The sequence below is a fragment of the Heliangelus exortis genome, chromosome 19 (assembly GCF_036169615.1).
Source record: "Heliangelus exortis chromosome 19, bHelExo1.hap1, whole genome shotgun sequence".
Lineage (NCBI taxonomy): Eukaryota > Metazoa > Chordata > Aves > Apodiformes > Trochilidae > Heliangelus > Heliangelus exortis.
The window spans coordinates 1,951,516-1,968,143 of record NC_092440.1 but is presented as its reverse complement, the minus strand read 5'-3'; the positions used below and the strand labels follow the sequence as shown (position 1 = coordinate 1,968,143).

The 16,628-nt window shown below is 53.7% G+C and overlaps 1 protein-coding gene across 8 annotated transcripts in view; it reads right to left on the bottom strand.

Moving 5' to 3' along the window:
* Positions 1–15,362, bottom strand: part of NF2 (NF2, moesin-ezrin-radixin like (MERLIN) tumor suppressor) — a 50,934-nt gene extending 35,572 nt beyond the window's left edge. For all 8 annotated transcript variants that reach the window (XR_011729592.1, XM_071762655.1, XM_071762653.1 and 5 more), the window contains exons 1-3: positions 15,167–15,362; positions 1,953–2,078; positions 271–393 (exon numbers count right to left, since the gene is read on the bottom strand). Coding sequence is in view for 7 of the 8 variants with exons in the window: in XM_071762655.1 (XP_071618756.1) it covers positions 271–393; positions 1,953–2,078; positions 15,167–15,280 (363 nt within the window). In the remaining variant the exon portion in view is untranslated. The remainder of the gene's footprint in view (positions 1–270; positions 394–1,952; positions 2,079–15,166) is intronic.
* Positions 15,363–16,628: the final 1,266 nt, after the last annotated feature.

The window sequence follows — 16,628 nt, the reverse complement described above, 5'->3', positions numbered from 1 at the left end:
AGGATACAAATCACCTCACCACTCCTGACAGCAAGTTTATAAAGTCTGCAAGTCTGGGCATCTGGGACTCCTTCATCCAGACAAACCATCTTTGACCTATTTTAAGAAGTTTTTTGTTGTTGAAAACAACTCCCTTTGGAGAGGTGGAAACATAATGAGGAGGAGCCATGCTCTGCTGAGCAATTTTCTGACCCTGAAACCTCACACTTCTGCTCATCCCCAGCTCCTTCTCTCTGGGGCTGGAAAACAGTGTACAGACACAGCTCCTACCTGCAGGAAGAACAAGTGCTGGGTGATTTCCTGGACCAGTTCCTCCTCTGCATTCTCAGGATAAAATTTGGCCAGGAAGTGGAAGGTGACAGGTTCCTCTGTTGGAACATCATGATCCAGAACCTGTAGGAATACAAGAGCCACTCAGTAACTCTTCCCAACTTCTTCAGTGCTCTATTCCTTGGGGCTGAGACCCAGCTTCCTTCCCTTGGGATCACCTTTTGTCAACCACTTTAGACATCTAGAACAGACAAACCATCCTAAAGAGTTCAGAAACCACAGTTAGAAAAAAAACAACCAAGCATTTCTGACACTTCAAAGGATGCAAGGAAATGAACAGGCACAAAGAGCATGTGAAATAAGAGGGAGAGGCTGATCCTGACCTGCTGTCAGCACACTGCCTCTTCCCAACCTGGCAGAGCTCTACCCTGCTGTGCCACCAGCAGAACTCCTTGCTCACCTCCACAACCTCCTCCTGGACTTCAAGGTTGATCCCTGCTTCCTTTCCACTATGCTGGCACCAGCCAGGTCAGACTTATGTCAGTTTAAAACTTGTGAGACACCCAGACCTCCCTCAGTGTCCCCATGACTGTCTGGTTTTAGTGGCACATCCTCTGGCCACAAACAGAACCACATCTATCACTGTTCCAACCTACCCTGCACCAGGCTTGGGTTCCTCCCTGGTCTCCACCTCCTTTTCATACCTCTGGTTTCACTCCTCCCCAGCTCTTTGTGCAGCTCAACAAGACAAGAAGCCAAGATGCAACTGCACTTTTCACAGAACCCCAGACTGGTTTGGGCTGGAAGGGACCTTAAAGCTCCCCCAGTGCCACCCCTGCCACGGGCAGGGACACTTCCCACCAGCCCAGGTTGCTCCAAGCCCCATCCAACCTTCAGCACTGCCAGGGATGGGGCAGCCACAGCTTCTGGGGGCAACCTGGGTCAGGGGCTCAGCACCCTCACCCCAAAGAATTTCTCCCTCCCCAACATCTCCTCTCCATCTCCCCTCTTGCAGCTGGAAACCCTTCCCCCTCATCCCATCCCTCCCTGCCCTTGTCCCAAGTCCCTCCCCAGCTTTCCTGGAGCCCCTTCAGGCACTGGAAGCTGCTCTAAGGTCTCCCCATTGCAGCTTCTCTTCTCCAGCCTCAACACCCCCTCTCCTGGCCTCTCTCCTCCTGGCTCCAGAGCAGAGCTGCTCCAGCCCTCCCAGCAGCTCCAGGGCCTCCTCTGCACTGGCTCCAACACCTCCCTGCCCTTCTGCTGATGGGGACCCCAGAGCTGGACCCAGATTTACCCCACGGGGGTCTCCCCAGAGCAGAGCAGAGGGGGACAATCCCCTTCCTTGACCTTCCTGGATAACTGTTTTGCCATTCAGTGGCACAGGAGAGACACTTTTAGGTTTCATTGCCATGATTCACATGCAAGCCCAGCACAGCTGTCTGCAGAATGCTTCAGTTCAGGGATTCAGTATGGAGAGGCTGAAGCTGCCCAGCTCACAGGGTGCTGGGGTGGGCTCCCCCTGTGAGGTACAGATGCCCTGGGGATGAGATTTAAATTCACTTCACCCAAGGCTGCTTTGCAGTCACACACAACATGACCTTGGGTAATCAGAAGCCCCCCCCCCCCCCCAACATTTTCCTTTGTCATCCCACACCACTTCTCAAGAAGAATTTGGTTCCAACCTTCTTGTCCATTTTGAGCCAAGCCACTGTATCCTTGATAGTGTACTGAAGCCCAAAGAACCAGGTTTCTCTGAGTCCCAGGGTCCTGCACACAAGATCAAACAGGTCCTTCCCTTTCCACTTCACCTGCAGGAAAGCAAACAGGAAGCAGAGTTAGATGGATTGCAGAACTTCATCTCCCTTCAAACAAATCCATTCCTTTTCCACCTTGGAGTGCCTTTGGAGTGTGGAGAAGGCACCTTCCACAGCTAAGGAAAGGTCTTAAAGAAGCATAGGTTACATCCATCTGACCTCACCTGCTGAGCACCAACTCCTCCTTGACCAGGAAACTGAGAGCTGATTTATTTTCTCCACTCCTGCAAACAACACTGTATATAAGCCTCCCCCCTGTCTTCCTCTGACAGCCCACCAACACTCAGCAGAGGACCTGCAGGGTCTGTTGAGGCTCCTTTTGAGCCATTTTGAGCCATAGACTGCTAACAACAGCCTGCTCTGAGCACCCCTTTGTGGCTCTACCCAGAGCCCCAGGAAGCCTGGCACAAACTCCAGCATCACCAACAGGAGCTCACAGACAGGGGTGCAACCTGCTCCCCAAAACCCCAAGTGGAACAATCTGCGTATGAAGCACATTTGTCCAGAGCCACTGAAAAAAAAAAAACCTCAAAAAACCCCATAATAATCATCCCTGAAGTCAGCAGTTCTCCCGGAGCACATTTTGGTAGAGTCAAAGTGTTTTCTTTGCTGAAAATATTGGTCAAAAAAAAGCAGCTCAGAAGCAGAGGAAATCAGCCCTGCTCAGAGTGTCCTTGCACACTTGCAGCCACATCTACATCGTTGCAGAAGTTTGCTCATCACACCAGAAGGTGCCGGGGGGCAGAAAGGTGAAGAGGGACACAAAGCAAATGAATCTGATGTGCCAAAGCCACTCTGCTCTCCCATCTGTGGGGTGGAAGCAACGGCTGGACCAAGACATCTGGCCAGTACTCTAAAGCCCTGGGGCCCGAGGTGCTCAGCACATGCTCCTGTCACTACAACTCCATCTTGGTGCCACCTGGATGCCACCAATACCAAGGGGGTGGCAGTGCCGGGACAACGCGGCGCTCCCGCTGTCACCCACTGCCGCCTCGTGGGCAAAGCTGATGAGGACAAGCTGACTGCCAGGCAGCTGGATCTGATTAAATGAGGATTTCGTTGTCTTCTCCCCCTTCCCAGGACACACACACACACAGTCCCAGAATAGAATCAAGTCGACTCCCTCCTCCAAAAAATCACCACCCCCGGACGGCTCGCTCAGCCTCTCCGTGGTTCCCGTCAAGCGCTGTCAGCACCCTGAGGTCAGGAGGCAGGAGGAGGAGGAAGGTTTGCAGTGCTGTAATTATAAACCACTCATTTCACACATTTCCTCAGCCTCCAGTCCCTGTGATGAGCTCCAGCTCGGCACAGCCTGGCTCAGACTGCAGCCCTGCCCCTGACTATTATTTTTAAGAGGGAGGTTAATTTGAGGGCTCAGCCAAAAAGCAGCAAGACATCTCAAGAGCTGTTCTGCACCACTCCTCCAGGCACATCAAACCAGGCTGCCAGAAAAGGGCTGATTCTACACCAGGATTAAACTGCTTTGCATAAAACATTATCTGTTTGTCTGGGTTTGGTTTTCCCCCCCTTTTCTGCAGAGACCACATTTCAGCCCATTACTTACCCAGGAGAGGCTCCTGCTCCTGATGGGAGCTTCTCCTCCCCACCCATCACTCCACATCCCATGGGATTTGGAAGCTCCAGCCATGCTGTGGGCTGTAACCCCACCAATTCTACCTCCTGCAGCTCCTCACTGAACCAACCTGTGCCAGAGTTTCACTCTTATTCCCCACCAAATATCCCCCCCCAAACTTTTCCACTCCATGGGACCAGCTGGAGCAGCCCTGAAACCAAGCTGCCAGCTTGTTCCAAAAAAACCAGGAGCCAGCAGGAAAGCAACTGTGTTTTCCAGCAACTGTGTTTTCCTCCCCTCTGCAATTTTGATCTGGTGATGGGGTTATTTGAAATGATTGCTTCTGCTGCTCCATTTTACACTGCTGCTCTGTCACTGCACGTGTAGGTTATGGCAGAAATAAGATTTCACATTCCTGCCTGCGTGGTGCTCAGGTCTCCAACCACAGCCTTGCCAAATGTTCTCTGTTAAATTACCTTCATTAAATGCAGAAATGGACCAGCAGCCACCTTGATTTCACCATGCATGAGCTCACTCCATGCCTTGGTACTTAAAAGGACCATCTGCATCCCAGTGGCAGCTTTTAACAGCTGAACTCCAACTGGTTTAGAGGTCCAGGACCTCCTTACCCTGACCTGAGAGGCCCCATCTCACTGCCTGCCACATTTCCTGGCCATCAAACCCAAACCCAAACCCAGGAAGAAAATGAAGAAGAAAAAGAGATGAAGAAAGCTGGTGGGCAGGAGAGCCAGGACAGGCTGGCAGCTCCCCAGCCCAGCACTAAAGTGACACCTGAAGCCCAAAGACAATTTTGCAAACTGCTCCGAGCTCCTGCAAACCAAACAAAGAGGAGAAAACAGGGCAGAAAAAAACCCCTCCCAGACACCCACCAGAGCACGGTGCTGGAAGAAAGCTCAACCTCCCCCCCCAAAAAAAAATCTTCATCAGCAACCCCCACCTGACACAGCTCTTCCCATGGGATGTGACCACGTCACCTCCTGGGAGAGCTGCAGGCATCAGGGAATCCGAGAATGCCAGGGGTTGGGAGGGACCTCTGGAGCTCATCCCATCCAACCCCCTGCCCCAGCAGGATCCCCCAGGGCAGGGCACCCAGGAACACATCCAGGGGGGTTGGAAAGGCTCCAGAGAAGGAGACTCCAGAACCTCTCTGGGCAGCCTGGGCCAGGGCTCCCTCACCCTCCCAGTCAGGAAGTTTCTCCTCAGGTTGAGCTGGAACTTCCCATGTTCTTCCTTCAGCCCAGTATCCCTTGGCCTGTTACTGGGCACCACTGGGAAGAGATTGGCTCCTTCCTCTTGCCCCCCCACCCCTCAGATATTGAGGGACATTCCTGAGATCCCCTCTCAGCCTTCTTTTCTCCAGGGCTCTCAGTCTCACAGCAGAGGTGCTCAAGTCCCTTCATCCTCCCATCCCTCTCTGGGTTGTTGGAAGATCCCAAACTGAAAGGATCTGTGGACAACCCCTGAGCTCTGCTGCTCTGCTGAGTTGGGATTGATGTTCTTGCCTCTCCATTTATCAGCAAAGCATTTGAAGGAAACAGCACTAAACACTTGAAACGCAGCAGTAGCAGCCAGTGGTAAAATAGAATGTTTCCAGTCTGGGTTATTGGCATCATCTTTTTCTCCAGCAGACACATGGCATTTGGTTTCTATTAACAGGGTTTGCATTATTTATTAACCTGCACTGAGACTCATTTCCAACTAGCAGGCAACTGGACAATTTATTTCAGCTCAGCACCTTTCTGTCAGGCTTCACAAGTGCTCCTTAGCTAATGAGCTGAGAAACCAGGTGTGAAAACCAGTGGGCAGGCTGAGATCCCCACCCAGGGGGTGAAAAGTAGGGAGGCCAAGTGCTACCAAAAAAAAGGGCACAAGAGGGTGCAACAGTCCTGACCAGAGAGGGCTGAGCAGGGGGGGAGAGAGAAAAACGATTCCCAAAGCCCCCTGGCACAGGGCTGATGCTTTTCCTCCCACGATGTCAAACTGAATTTCCCCCAGGTCCCTGGAAAAGGGGGGCAAAAAAATTAAAAGACAACATTTTTTACCATTTAAGATGAAGTTTCCTCCCACCAGAAGCTCTCCTCAGATCACAAGGAGGGGGCCAGCCTCCAGGTGACAGAACTTGGGGATGGCAGGGGGAGACCTGGCCTCCTTGTTGTCACAAAGAGAAAGCAGCCCTGGGGTCAGGCTGGGGAATAAGGACACAAATGAGTGACAGGAGACTGAGACAGCACTCACCAGCTTGGCCTGGGCACACTGCTCCCCAGAGCACAGACCTCACCACGACCCCTCCTCACCCTGCACATGGAAGGAGGCAGGGCACTGGGTTCAAGCACGACCTTGAAGAAGTGATTAATATCTATAAAACATTTTACTGTACCTTGAATAATACAGAAAATGGTTTTTTGCCTTAATGGATTGTTTTAGTGTTAGCTCTAGGCTAGGGATGTGCAGAGCCCCTGTTGTGATGATGGGAGAGTCTTAGAGACCACCCAGGAAAGGGCCACGGTGCTCAGCCCCCTCCCTGAGATGTTACTCCCATATGGAACAAAGCTTTGCCTTGAGGATGTGACACCTCTGCACTGAGCAGGGAGGGAGATGGCAGAGGGGAGAGGGCAGGGGCTGAGCAGAACATCCCCCCAACAACAAATGGGGCAGCTGGATCTGTCCTGCATCCCACCAGGAGGTGCACAAACAAAGCACCCCCAGCACTTTCTGACTGGAACAGAGAGAATCTGGAGGCTGCAGACCACATTAAATTCTCCTTCTGGATTTGGATGATAACAGGAATGTGCAGAGAGCCATTTATTAGTATTTAAAGCCCATTTGGAGCAAGTGGAGTATGAAACATGTGCTAACCCTTCATTTAAAAAAAAAAATAAACTGATGTCAAATACCTCCAAATTGCTGCTTACTGAGCTGCAAGACAAGGGCTGTAAAAGTTATTTTTATTTACTACTGCTACAGGACAACTCAATAATGAGCTTTTAATTAAAATCTATTTCCTTGAACCACCAAGGAGGCCAAAAAAGGCACCCAGGCATGACCAGGCAGCTGGAACAGCCCAGCAGATTTGGTGGGGTCAGCCTGAGCAGGGCACACGCTGAGCTCATGGCTGTGGTGCTGAGCTGAGCAGGAGAGGCAGAAAGGACAAGGATGTCCCAAAGGACCCCAATTTCACACCAAAGAATGGTGTGAAATTAAAGCTCCCCCAGTGCCACCCCTGCCATGGGCAGGGACACCTCCCACCAACCCAGGGTGCTCCAAGCCCCATCCAACCTTCAGCACTGCCAGGGATGGGGCAGCCACAGCTTCTGGGGGCAACCTGGGCAACCAGGGGCTCAGCACCCTCACACCAAACAGTTTTTCCCTAATATCTAATCTAAATCCCCCCTATTCAAGTTTTAAATAATTTCCCCTTGTCCTCTCATCACACCCCTGTGTCCAAAGCCCTCTCCCAGCTTTCTTGTAGCCCCTTCAGATACTGGAAGGTTGCTCTAAGGTCCCCCTGGAGCCTCCTCTTCTCCAGGCTGAACAACCCCAATCCCTCAGCCTGGCTTCCCGGGGGAGTTAAAGAGCTTGAAGAGTTAAAGGACAAAGCAGAGACTCAATGCAAGAGAACCAGAAGCTCCAAGAGGCTGAGAGAGGGATTTCAACCCAACAGGGGCCTCTGCTCACCCCATGCCAGGGATGCTCAGAGCTGCAAGGTCAGATGGAGCTGTTTCAGTGCCACTGCCAGCAGCACAGCCCTGGGACTCACACAAGTACAGACTGATTTGGGTTGGAAGGGACCTTAAAGATCCTCCAACCCCCCTGCATGGGCAGGGACACCTCCCACTAGAGCAGGTTACTCCAAATCCCCTCCAATCTCTATTTGGAAGGCCCAGGCAGGGCGAGAACCTCAGGGCTGAGCCTTCTGTGGGTGGGAGCTGGTTTTGTTGACAACCAAAGGAATATTCCACAAGCCTGACCTGGTCTTTTGAGCACTGGAAACAGACAGCTTCCCCCAGGGAAAGGCAAGCTGGGCTCTAAAAAGCCAGAGCTGCTTAGGAGGGTCAGCTTGGCAATGGTGGGGTTACGTCTGGCTGCAGCACAGCTGACCCCTGTGTGCTGTCAAACGCCTCTCTCTTCCACTTTTCTTCTCATTTCTACCCAAGTGCTGCTTCCCAGCTTCAAGGAGATGGTTTTCAGGGCTGCTTCCCTGTTCAAGTAACTTTTCATTTCAGAAAGCACCTCCTTGAAATGTACAAAAGACAAAAAAAACCCCAACTATTAAATGGCATAAAAACTGGAACGGATCCACCAAGAGAGAAAGATTTCCTGCCCTAAACCCCTCCCCTCCTTCCCCTCTGTATCACCACAACTCCTCTGGGTTAAGCAGAGCCAGGATTGACAGTGGTTCTGAGGGATCTTTGGAGGGCACTGGGTAGCATGGAGCTTTGTCACCAGCTCAGAAGGGACCCTGGGGACCCAGGGAATGTTTCAGGGAGGGAAAAGCTGAAGAGGATCTGTGCCCATCACAACTTGCACAGGGCTAAGGGAATGCAGAACCCAACAGCACCAAGCAAAGCAGGGCTGAAAAATTACCTCCCACCTGGCACTGCTGGGAATTGGCACAACTTCTGACTTTTGTTTTTTGGCAGAAACCCCTCCAAGACACGAAGTGAGGAAACAGCCCATCCTCCCTGAGTCTTGGCTGGAAACAGAGAGCAGCAGCAAGGCAACAGCTCAGGGCCAGATTGGGGCAGGCAGGCATGCTGAGGAACCAGAACATCACCTTGCCAGCTGGTACCCACCTCTCTGCTAAAGATCATCTGGGAGCTGAGGGGGGATTAGTTCTCAAGCTTTTAAAATAGCTGCTTCTGCCCCCAGAGTCATCCTTCCCAGGTAAATCCCTGCTGGCTTGCAGAAGCTCAGCAGCATGGAGAGAGGTTACTGCCTCTCCTCTCCCTCTCTCCCTCCCTTTCTCCTCTCCTCTCCCTCCCTTTCTCCTCTCCTCTCCCTCCCTTTCTCCTCTCCTCTCCCTCCCTTTCTCCTCTCCTCTCCCTCCCTTTCTCCTCTCCTCTCCCTCCCTTTCTCCTCTCCTCTCCCTCCCTTTCTCCTCTCCCTCTCTCCCTTTCTCCTCTCCCTCTCTCCCTTTCTCCTCTCCCTCTCTCCTCTCCCTCTCTCCTCTCCCTCTCTCCTCTCCCTCTCTCCCTTTCTCCTCTCCCTCTCTCCCTTTCTCCTCTCCCTCTCTCCCTTTCTCCTCTCCCTCTCTCCCTTTCTCCTCTCCCTCTCTCCCTTTCTCCTCTCCCTCTCTCCCTTTCTCCTCTCCTCTCCCTTCTCCCAGCTGCTGCTCAGCATCTCAGAAGCTTTACAAATCCCCCCCTGGATGCTGGGCAGGGCAGGAGGAAGCTGGAGGTGCTCTGCTCCCTGCTTTCCTTCTCTCCCCTTTTTATTTTAGTGGAGCCATTGGACAGAGCTCCAAACCCCACCCCCATTTCCTGGGACACCACTTCCACAAAACCTTGCTTGGCCCTGGGATTCTGACTGCCAACATCTTGGCTTGCAGGGCTCCCAGAGGATCAGCTTTTGCAGCTCAGCTGCACAGCTCCCCACGTCTGCTGACAAAGAAACTCCTGCTTGGCCACACCACTGCTGAAATTGGGTCTCAACTATTTCCAAGCCAACAGAATAAGCTTTACAACCAACCTCATCCAACTGGCCCTGCACCCAGTGGGGCACTGGGTTTAAAATATCCTTTATTGGCTGGACAGGGAGGAACAGCTTCAGCTTCAAGCAGTAACAGGCTGTACCAGCACTCACAGCCTGTCTCTTCTTGCTGCTTGAATGTTTATGGATCACATGTTTGGAGTTTGCTTTTTTAAGGTGGTTGTGAAGCTTTTCTGTTCATTTTTTTTCCTCCAGAATTTTTCACACAGGAGCTGCTTAGGGAGGCAGCTGGGCTGCTGCACCTTGATGAAGCAACCCCGTGGGCTTCAGGCACGATGGAAAAGGCTAAAGAAAAAAACCCCATCCCCTTCAGAAAGGGTGCTGGGATGTGGAGAGGAGGAGAAGGAGGCAAAGATGGGCAAAACCACCACAAGAGAGCTGCATGGGTCCTCCCATCCAGCCTGAATTTGGTTCCTGGAGGTCAAAAACTGCACCTGGGAGCCCAGCCTGAGAGCAGCTGTGGCCATCCTGCTGCAGGGCTGGGCTGAATGAGGTTGGAAGGGAGCTCAGAGCTCCTCTCCAACCCCCCTGCCATGCCCAGGGACATCTCTCATCCAACCCAGGATGCTCCAAGCCCCATCCAACCTGGGCTTGAACACCCCCAGGGAGGGGGCAGCCACAGCTCCTCTGGGCAGCCTGGGCCAGGGTCTCACCACTACTCAAGAATTTCTTCCTAAGACCCTGCCTAAACCTCTTCTCCTTCAGTTTAAATCCATTTCCCCTTCTATCACTGGACACTGATGAAAATTCCCTTTCCTTTTCCCCTTCTATCATTGGACACTGATGAAAATTCCCTTTCCTTTTCCCCTTCTATCATTGGACACTGATGAAAATTCCCTTTCCTTTTCCCCTTTTATCATTGGACACTGATGAAAATTCCCTTTCCATTTCCCCTTCTATCATTGGACACTGATGAAAATTCCCTTTCCATTTCCCCTTCTATCATTGGACACTGATGAAAATTCCCTCTGCAGCCTTCCTGTAGGTTCCCTTCAGGTGTTGGAAGGCAGCTCTGAGGTCCCCCTGGAGTCTTCTCCAGGCTGAACAATCCCAGCTCCTCAGCCTCTCCTCAGAGCAGAGGTGTTCCAACCCCCGGATCATCTTTGTGGGCATTTTTTGTGGAAGACACAGACTGGAAAATCCCAGGAGGTTTGAAGAGGTTCTGCCAGGAACCCTCCCCTGGAGAGGCACCACCAAAACCTGCACCACATCCACTGCTTCAAGGTGGAAGAACCCAGGACAGGCTCCTGGCACCAGGGTGCTGATCACACCCTGGAGAACTCCACACCAACACCTAAAACACCTTTTGAGTGGTGACTCCAGCACTGTCACCCCTGGTGCTGCCCATCAAAGCCTTTCCAAGAGGATTCCTCCAAGCACAGAATCCAAGGGACCCACAGGGGCTCTCTGAGGGCCTCCTCACAAGGGGCAGCAGCCAAGGATTGGTTCAAGTGGGGGACTGAGCTGTGAACTGGGATCAACTGGGAACTGAGCTATGCAAATGTCTCTCCTTCCTCCAGATGCTACCAATTAATTAGGTGCCAGGTTCAAACAAAAAGGTAGGCACTCACTTTGTGCCTCCCAGTTCTCCCCAAACAAATCAGAAGCCTTTCAAGTGAAAAACCCAACTGTGATTATTAAAGCTTCATCACTGTGTTAGAAAGATTAAAATTTCATTTCTGTGAATTGCTGTAGGTTGAGGCTCAATTTAGAGGCACCATTAGCAGAGTAAACAGATGCAAATTGGGTTTAATCTCTTCGAATAGAGAGCTGGGAATTTCTAGGGGGCAGTGGGGAAAAAATTAACCCAGCCAACTGAGGTCCCCCTCAGCCACAGCAGTGCTGGGGGAGTTGAGGAGAAGAGGGAGTGCTGGGAGAGGAGCTGGGGCTCTGCAGGTTGCACCCAGGGACCTTCAGTCCAGCCCTGAGGCCTCAGCCTTCTGTCACCACCTGGAGGTGAGGACATCACCTCTGCCCCACACCGTGGGGCTGGGGAGTGACAACACAGAGCACACAGCTGGAGAACTCTGGGACAAAGTTTTAAGAAAAAAAACCAAAAAAAAAAAAAACAACCAAAAACCCAAGCCTAAACCCCAAAAGCAGTTCTCTGAATCCCAAGCAGCAAAGTGCTGACTGCTCCAATGCCTTTCCCAGCACCACAACCAATGCCCATCACTACCTCACCAGGCCCCCAGCCTCTGGAAAAGAAAAAAAAAAAGGGTGAAAGCAACCCGGGAAAGCTCAGGAGAAGGCTGGAAGTGCAGGGAGGGTGATGCTGAGGTGTGGCTAAGGCACCAGAACATCTCTGAGCTCCTTCCTCCACCTGCTGGACTGTTGCTCCAGTGGGACAACCCTCCCAAAGAAGGGAGCAGAGGGTACTCCAGGGGTACAAGCAGAGGTGCTGAAGCCTCAGCTCATCCCCTTGGTGAAGCCAGGAGGTGGCCGTGGCCAGAAGAGGAGGGACAGCACCAGCAGTGGTTCCCTGGCCAGGGAGCAGTGTGCCCTTCAGCAATGGGCTACCCAAGAGACTTCCCAACAAGCCACCAGCTCCCAACAGGCTGCCCAGGGCAGTGGTGGAGTCACTATCCCTGGAGGTGCCCCAAAACCACACAGATGTGGCACTTGAGGGGGCACAGTGGGGTTGGGCTGATGATTGGATTTGAGCTCAGAGATCTCTTTGCCAACCTTGGATGATCCTGGGGTTCAGATCTCTTTCTTTGCCAGCCTGGAGGATCCTGGTGTCCAAAGGCAAGGCACCCAGGCCACAAAAAGACAACTCAAGAACCACCCAAAGAGCACAGGAGGGTGATTGCCCCTGTGCCTCCTTCCACCTTCAGAGATAAAAAAGTCAACATTCCACTCAGCACTTGTCAGACCACACCTGGAGAACTGCACCCAGTTTTGGGCCCTGCTCTCCAGAAAGGATGTGGATGGGCTGGAGAGGGTCCAGGGATGAGCCATGAGGATGACCAGAGTACTGGAGCACCTGAGAGACTGAGAAAAGTGGGAATGTTCAGCCTTGGGAAGGCTCAGGGGAGACCTTATTACCATGTTCCAGTGCTTAAAGGGGGCTACAGAGAAGATGGGAGACTCCTGATTTCCAAGGAATCCCATGGACAAGACAATGGGATGGGCACAAGTGGCTCCTGGGGAGATTCCCATTAAAAACAAGGACAATTTTTTCCCCTGAGGACAGTCAGACATTGGGATGGTCTCCCAGGGGAAGGGGTGGGTTCCCCCACCTTGGAAAGTTTGAAGTCTCAGCTCGGTGGGTGCTGGGACATCTCAATAACATCAGAAGGGTTGGAGCAGGTGCTCCTTGAGGTCCCTTCCATGCTGACATTCTGGGATTCCAGGATTCACCCATCCCCCAGAGTGTGTTTGTGCAGGAAGTTTCACCCTCCTTGGGCCACCACTCCTCCTTCCTACCTCAAGAAGCCCACCAAGCCAGTGCACACAGACACAGGGCCACACATCATGCTGCCTGCTCCTCTCCCAGCCCAGCAGCCCTTCAGACAGAGGAGAGATCCCTTCAGGAAGGAGCAGAGTCCTCCCCAGCTCACCAATTCTCCCACCTTTGGAGAAGCTGAGATCACACTGGGTCTAAGGCTCTGCTCCCAACTCCAGGTCTTCCCGTGAGCAGCTGCTGCAGCAAGGACCAAGCCAAACCCTCCCTGTGCCACCTTCCCACCCCCTCCCTCACCCCAGCCCCAGCCCTGGGAGGCTGCAGGGTGTGCCTGACCCAGCTGTGTGGGGCTGGGGACTTCTGCAGAATCAGCAAGCCAAGGAGCTTCCCCATAGTCCTGCAAGGACCAAAGGTGAGGACAGAGAGGTGGCCAGGGAGCAGGACTGCTTGAATAAAACCCACCCCAGAAGCTGAGCTGTCCTGGGCTGGAGTAAAACACACCTCAGCTGTGTGGTGTGAAACAGCTCCTGACCCACCTGCACTCAGGTGTTGCTGAATCACAGAATTTCAGACTGGTTTGGGTGGGAAGGGACCTTAAAGCTCCCCCAGTGCCACCCCTGCCATGGGCAGGGACACCTCCCACCAGCCCAGGGTGCTCCAAGCCCCATCCAACCTTCAGCACTGCCAGGGATGGGGCAGCCACAGCTTCTGGGGGCACTCTGGGACAGGGCTCAGAACCCTCAAAGGGAAGAATCTCTTCCCCAGATCTCATCTCAATCTCTGCCCTTGCAGCTTGGAACTGTTCCTCATTGTCCCATCCCTCCCTGTCCTTGTCCCAAGTCCCTCCCCAGCTCTCCTGGAGCCCCTTCAGGCACTGGAAGCTGCTCTAAGGTCTCCCCATTGCAGCTTCTCTTCTCCAGCCTCAACACCCCCAACTCTCTCCTCCTGGCTCCAGAGCAGAGCTGCTCCAGCCCTCCCAGCAGCTCCAGGGCCTCCTCTGGACGGGCTCCAACACCTCCCTGTCCTTCTGCTGATGGGAACCCCAGGAGAACACCTGGATTCCCCCATATCCCAGCTCTGTCAAGACACCAGAGGCCTGAGCAGCACAACCCACCCGGCTCCTGAGCTTCCAGAAGGGCTGGAGAAGTCTATCTGCAGTAAGAGGCTTTTTTGGTAGAAACCTCTCCAAGAAGTCCTCAGCAGGTGCACAAGTTGCACAGTACCACCCCAGAGCATTGCCTTTCTGATGCAAAAACCCCAGTCCCAACACTAAACACCTAAATAAAAGTATTACTTTTCATCAGAGGTTACAAGTGGCATCCTTGGAGAAACATCAGAGAAAGGAGCCAGGAGACTTCAGCTCTGCTGGGTGGGAAGCTCAAGGGGCCTGAAGGAAATCTTTAATCCCTGGGCAAGGCAGAAAGTTCTTCAGAGGTGACAACAGATTGCTCAAGAGCAGGAAAATTTACAATGACAAAAGCCCCTCACTTCCAGGATTCCATCAGGATTTGGATCAGACTAATGAATTATAAGCTATGGAATAAAAGCTATGGAATAAAAGCTATGGAATAAAAGCTATGGAATAAAAGCTATGGAATAAAAGCTATGGAATAAAAGCTATGGAATAAAAGCTATGGAATAAAAGCTATGGAATAAAAGCTATGGAATAAAAGCTATGGAATAAAAGCTATGGAATAAAAGCTATGGAATAAAGAAATCCGACCAGGCAGAGGTGGATGTCTATGTGTCCAATCCCTCTGGATGTGCTGAAAATTCTGGGACAATAACCCAGACAATAACCCCTCGGGACAGCACCTGCCGGGGGGGGGGGAAAGAAGGTTTGACAATAACCAAGGACCCCCACAAAAAAAAAAAAAGTGTCCAAGAAAAAGCAGAGCAGTGGGAAGCACAGCCCCCCAGGAACGACCCTCGGGACCTCCCGAACTCCATCCACGTGGGTTTGCTGAGCGCTTTGGACCGGACCGGGGCTGACACCGGGGATCGGTCCGCACGCAGCTGGACCTCTGACGGCAAACCAACTCTGAATTACACCGAAACCAGCCCGGAGTCAGGTCCTGGGCATAGCAGAAGCCCAGCCAGGGCTCAGCCGAAGGGCCCACACCCCCCCCGCCCCCCGAGCAGCCCCGATGTCGCGGTCCCTCCCAGGGGCAGGGGGTTGCAGGCCCCAGCCCCACCCACCACGGCACCGGGACCCATTCCCCGGCTCCCCTGCCGGGCTTATGGACGCTGCCAGCCCCGGGGAAGGCCCGGAGGGGTGGGGAAAGGCCGCGGGATTCCCCTCAGCGGGGCCCGGCCCACCTCAGCCGCTACCCCCCCCTTCCCCGGGAGTCCCAGCCCGGCCCCGGGCGTCACCTCGCAGCTGAACTCCATCTCGGCGTCCATAGTGGCGATGCGGACGGTGAAGGTCTTGGGCTGCTTCCTCTTCAGGGAGCTGAAGCTCATGCGGGAGGCTATGGCTCCGGCCATGGCGAGGCGGGCGGCTCAGCGCGGTAACACCGCCATGGCGGCGGGCAGCCCCGCCACTGCCTGCCTGCTGCCCCGCGCAGCGCCCCACACCCCCCCTCCGAAACCCCATTGGCTCCCACACAGATTAGTCCCGCCTCCAGCGGGCCGCCTGAGCCAATGGAGAGGCTCATAGTGGATAAAGAACGATGTGATTAGATAAAAGAGACGCCGCTCAAAAGCGAGGGGGCGGAGCGAGGTTGCCTCGGGAGGAGGCCAGGGGAAGCGGCGCCCTCTGGCGGCCGGCGGGGCGGTGCTCGCTCTGCGCATGGGCAGGAGTGGTCTGGTGGGGCACTAGGACCCGGCAGCGAACCGGAACCGTGCCCGGGGAACAAGGGTGACCCGGGAATCTGCGGGGGACCCAGCTCAGGCTGCCCGGTTCGGTTCGGAGCAGAGCGCCCGGGAGGGATGGACACCAGGATAAAAGAAGAGGAGCGGCGCTGCTACAACGGGACTAGGACCAGTATCGGGATAAGGAAACTGGAGCGGTACCGGGACGCAGGGAGTAACACCGGGATAACGGGACGGAGCAGAACCGCAGCGAGAGGAGCCCGGGAAGCGAGCAGCCCCGCCGCCACTCCCCTCAGCTACACCGGGTTGCAGACGAGCAGCGCAAAAGAACCCCCGAGCCGTGAAGTGCGGCACAGCTGCCAATCACACGCCGGATCTTTTTGATTGGCTGTTAGCTCCACGAGACCCCGCCCCCCCTTCCCGCATCCAATGAGATCCCGCCCTGCCAACCGCGAGGTCCACGAGGGGGCGCGCTTGTGTGATAATGCAGGGTGGTTAATTATTAGGGGGCGTGGTTTAGGTGGAGAGAGAGCGCCCATACCCACAGCACCACCAACAATCCCCCAAAAACCTCGAATATACCACCCCTTGGAGACCACTCTCCAGTGTTCCTCAATAGGGCTCCAAAAACTCCTAAAAATGGGACTGGCAAACAAATGTAAAGAGTGACCACTGAAAAGTTCTGGTGGCACTTCCCCTCACAGGGAACCCCACCCACAGCACCACCAACCATCGGGCTACGGCTTTGCGTTTTCCCAAAAACCTCAAATATCCCACCCCTCGGCAGCCACTCTCCCACTGTAGGGCTCCCAAAACTCCTAAAAATGGGACTGGCAAACACATGCAAAGAGTGACCACTGAAAACTTTGGCTGGCCTTAACCCTCACAGGGAACCCTACCCATGGCACCACCAACAATCAGGCTATGGGGTTGCGTTTTCCCAAAAACCTCAAACACACCAGCCCTCGGCAGCCACTCTCCCACTGTTGTTCAATAGGGCTCCCAAAACTCCCAAAAATGG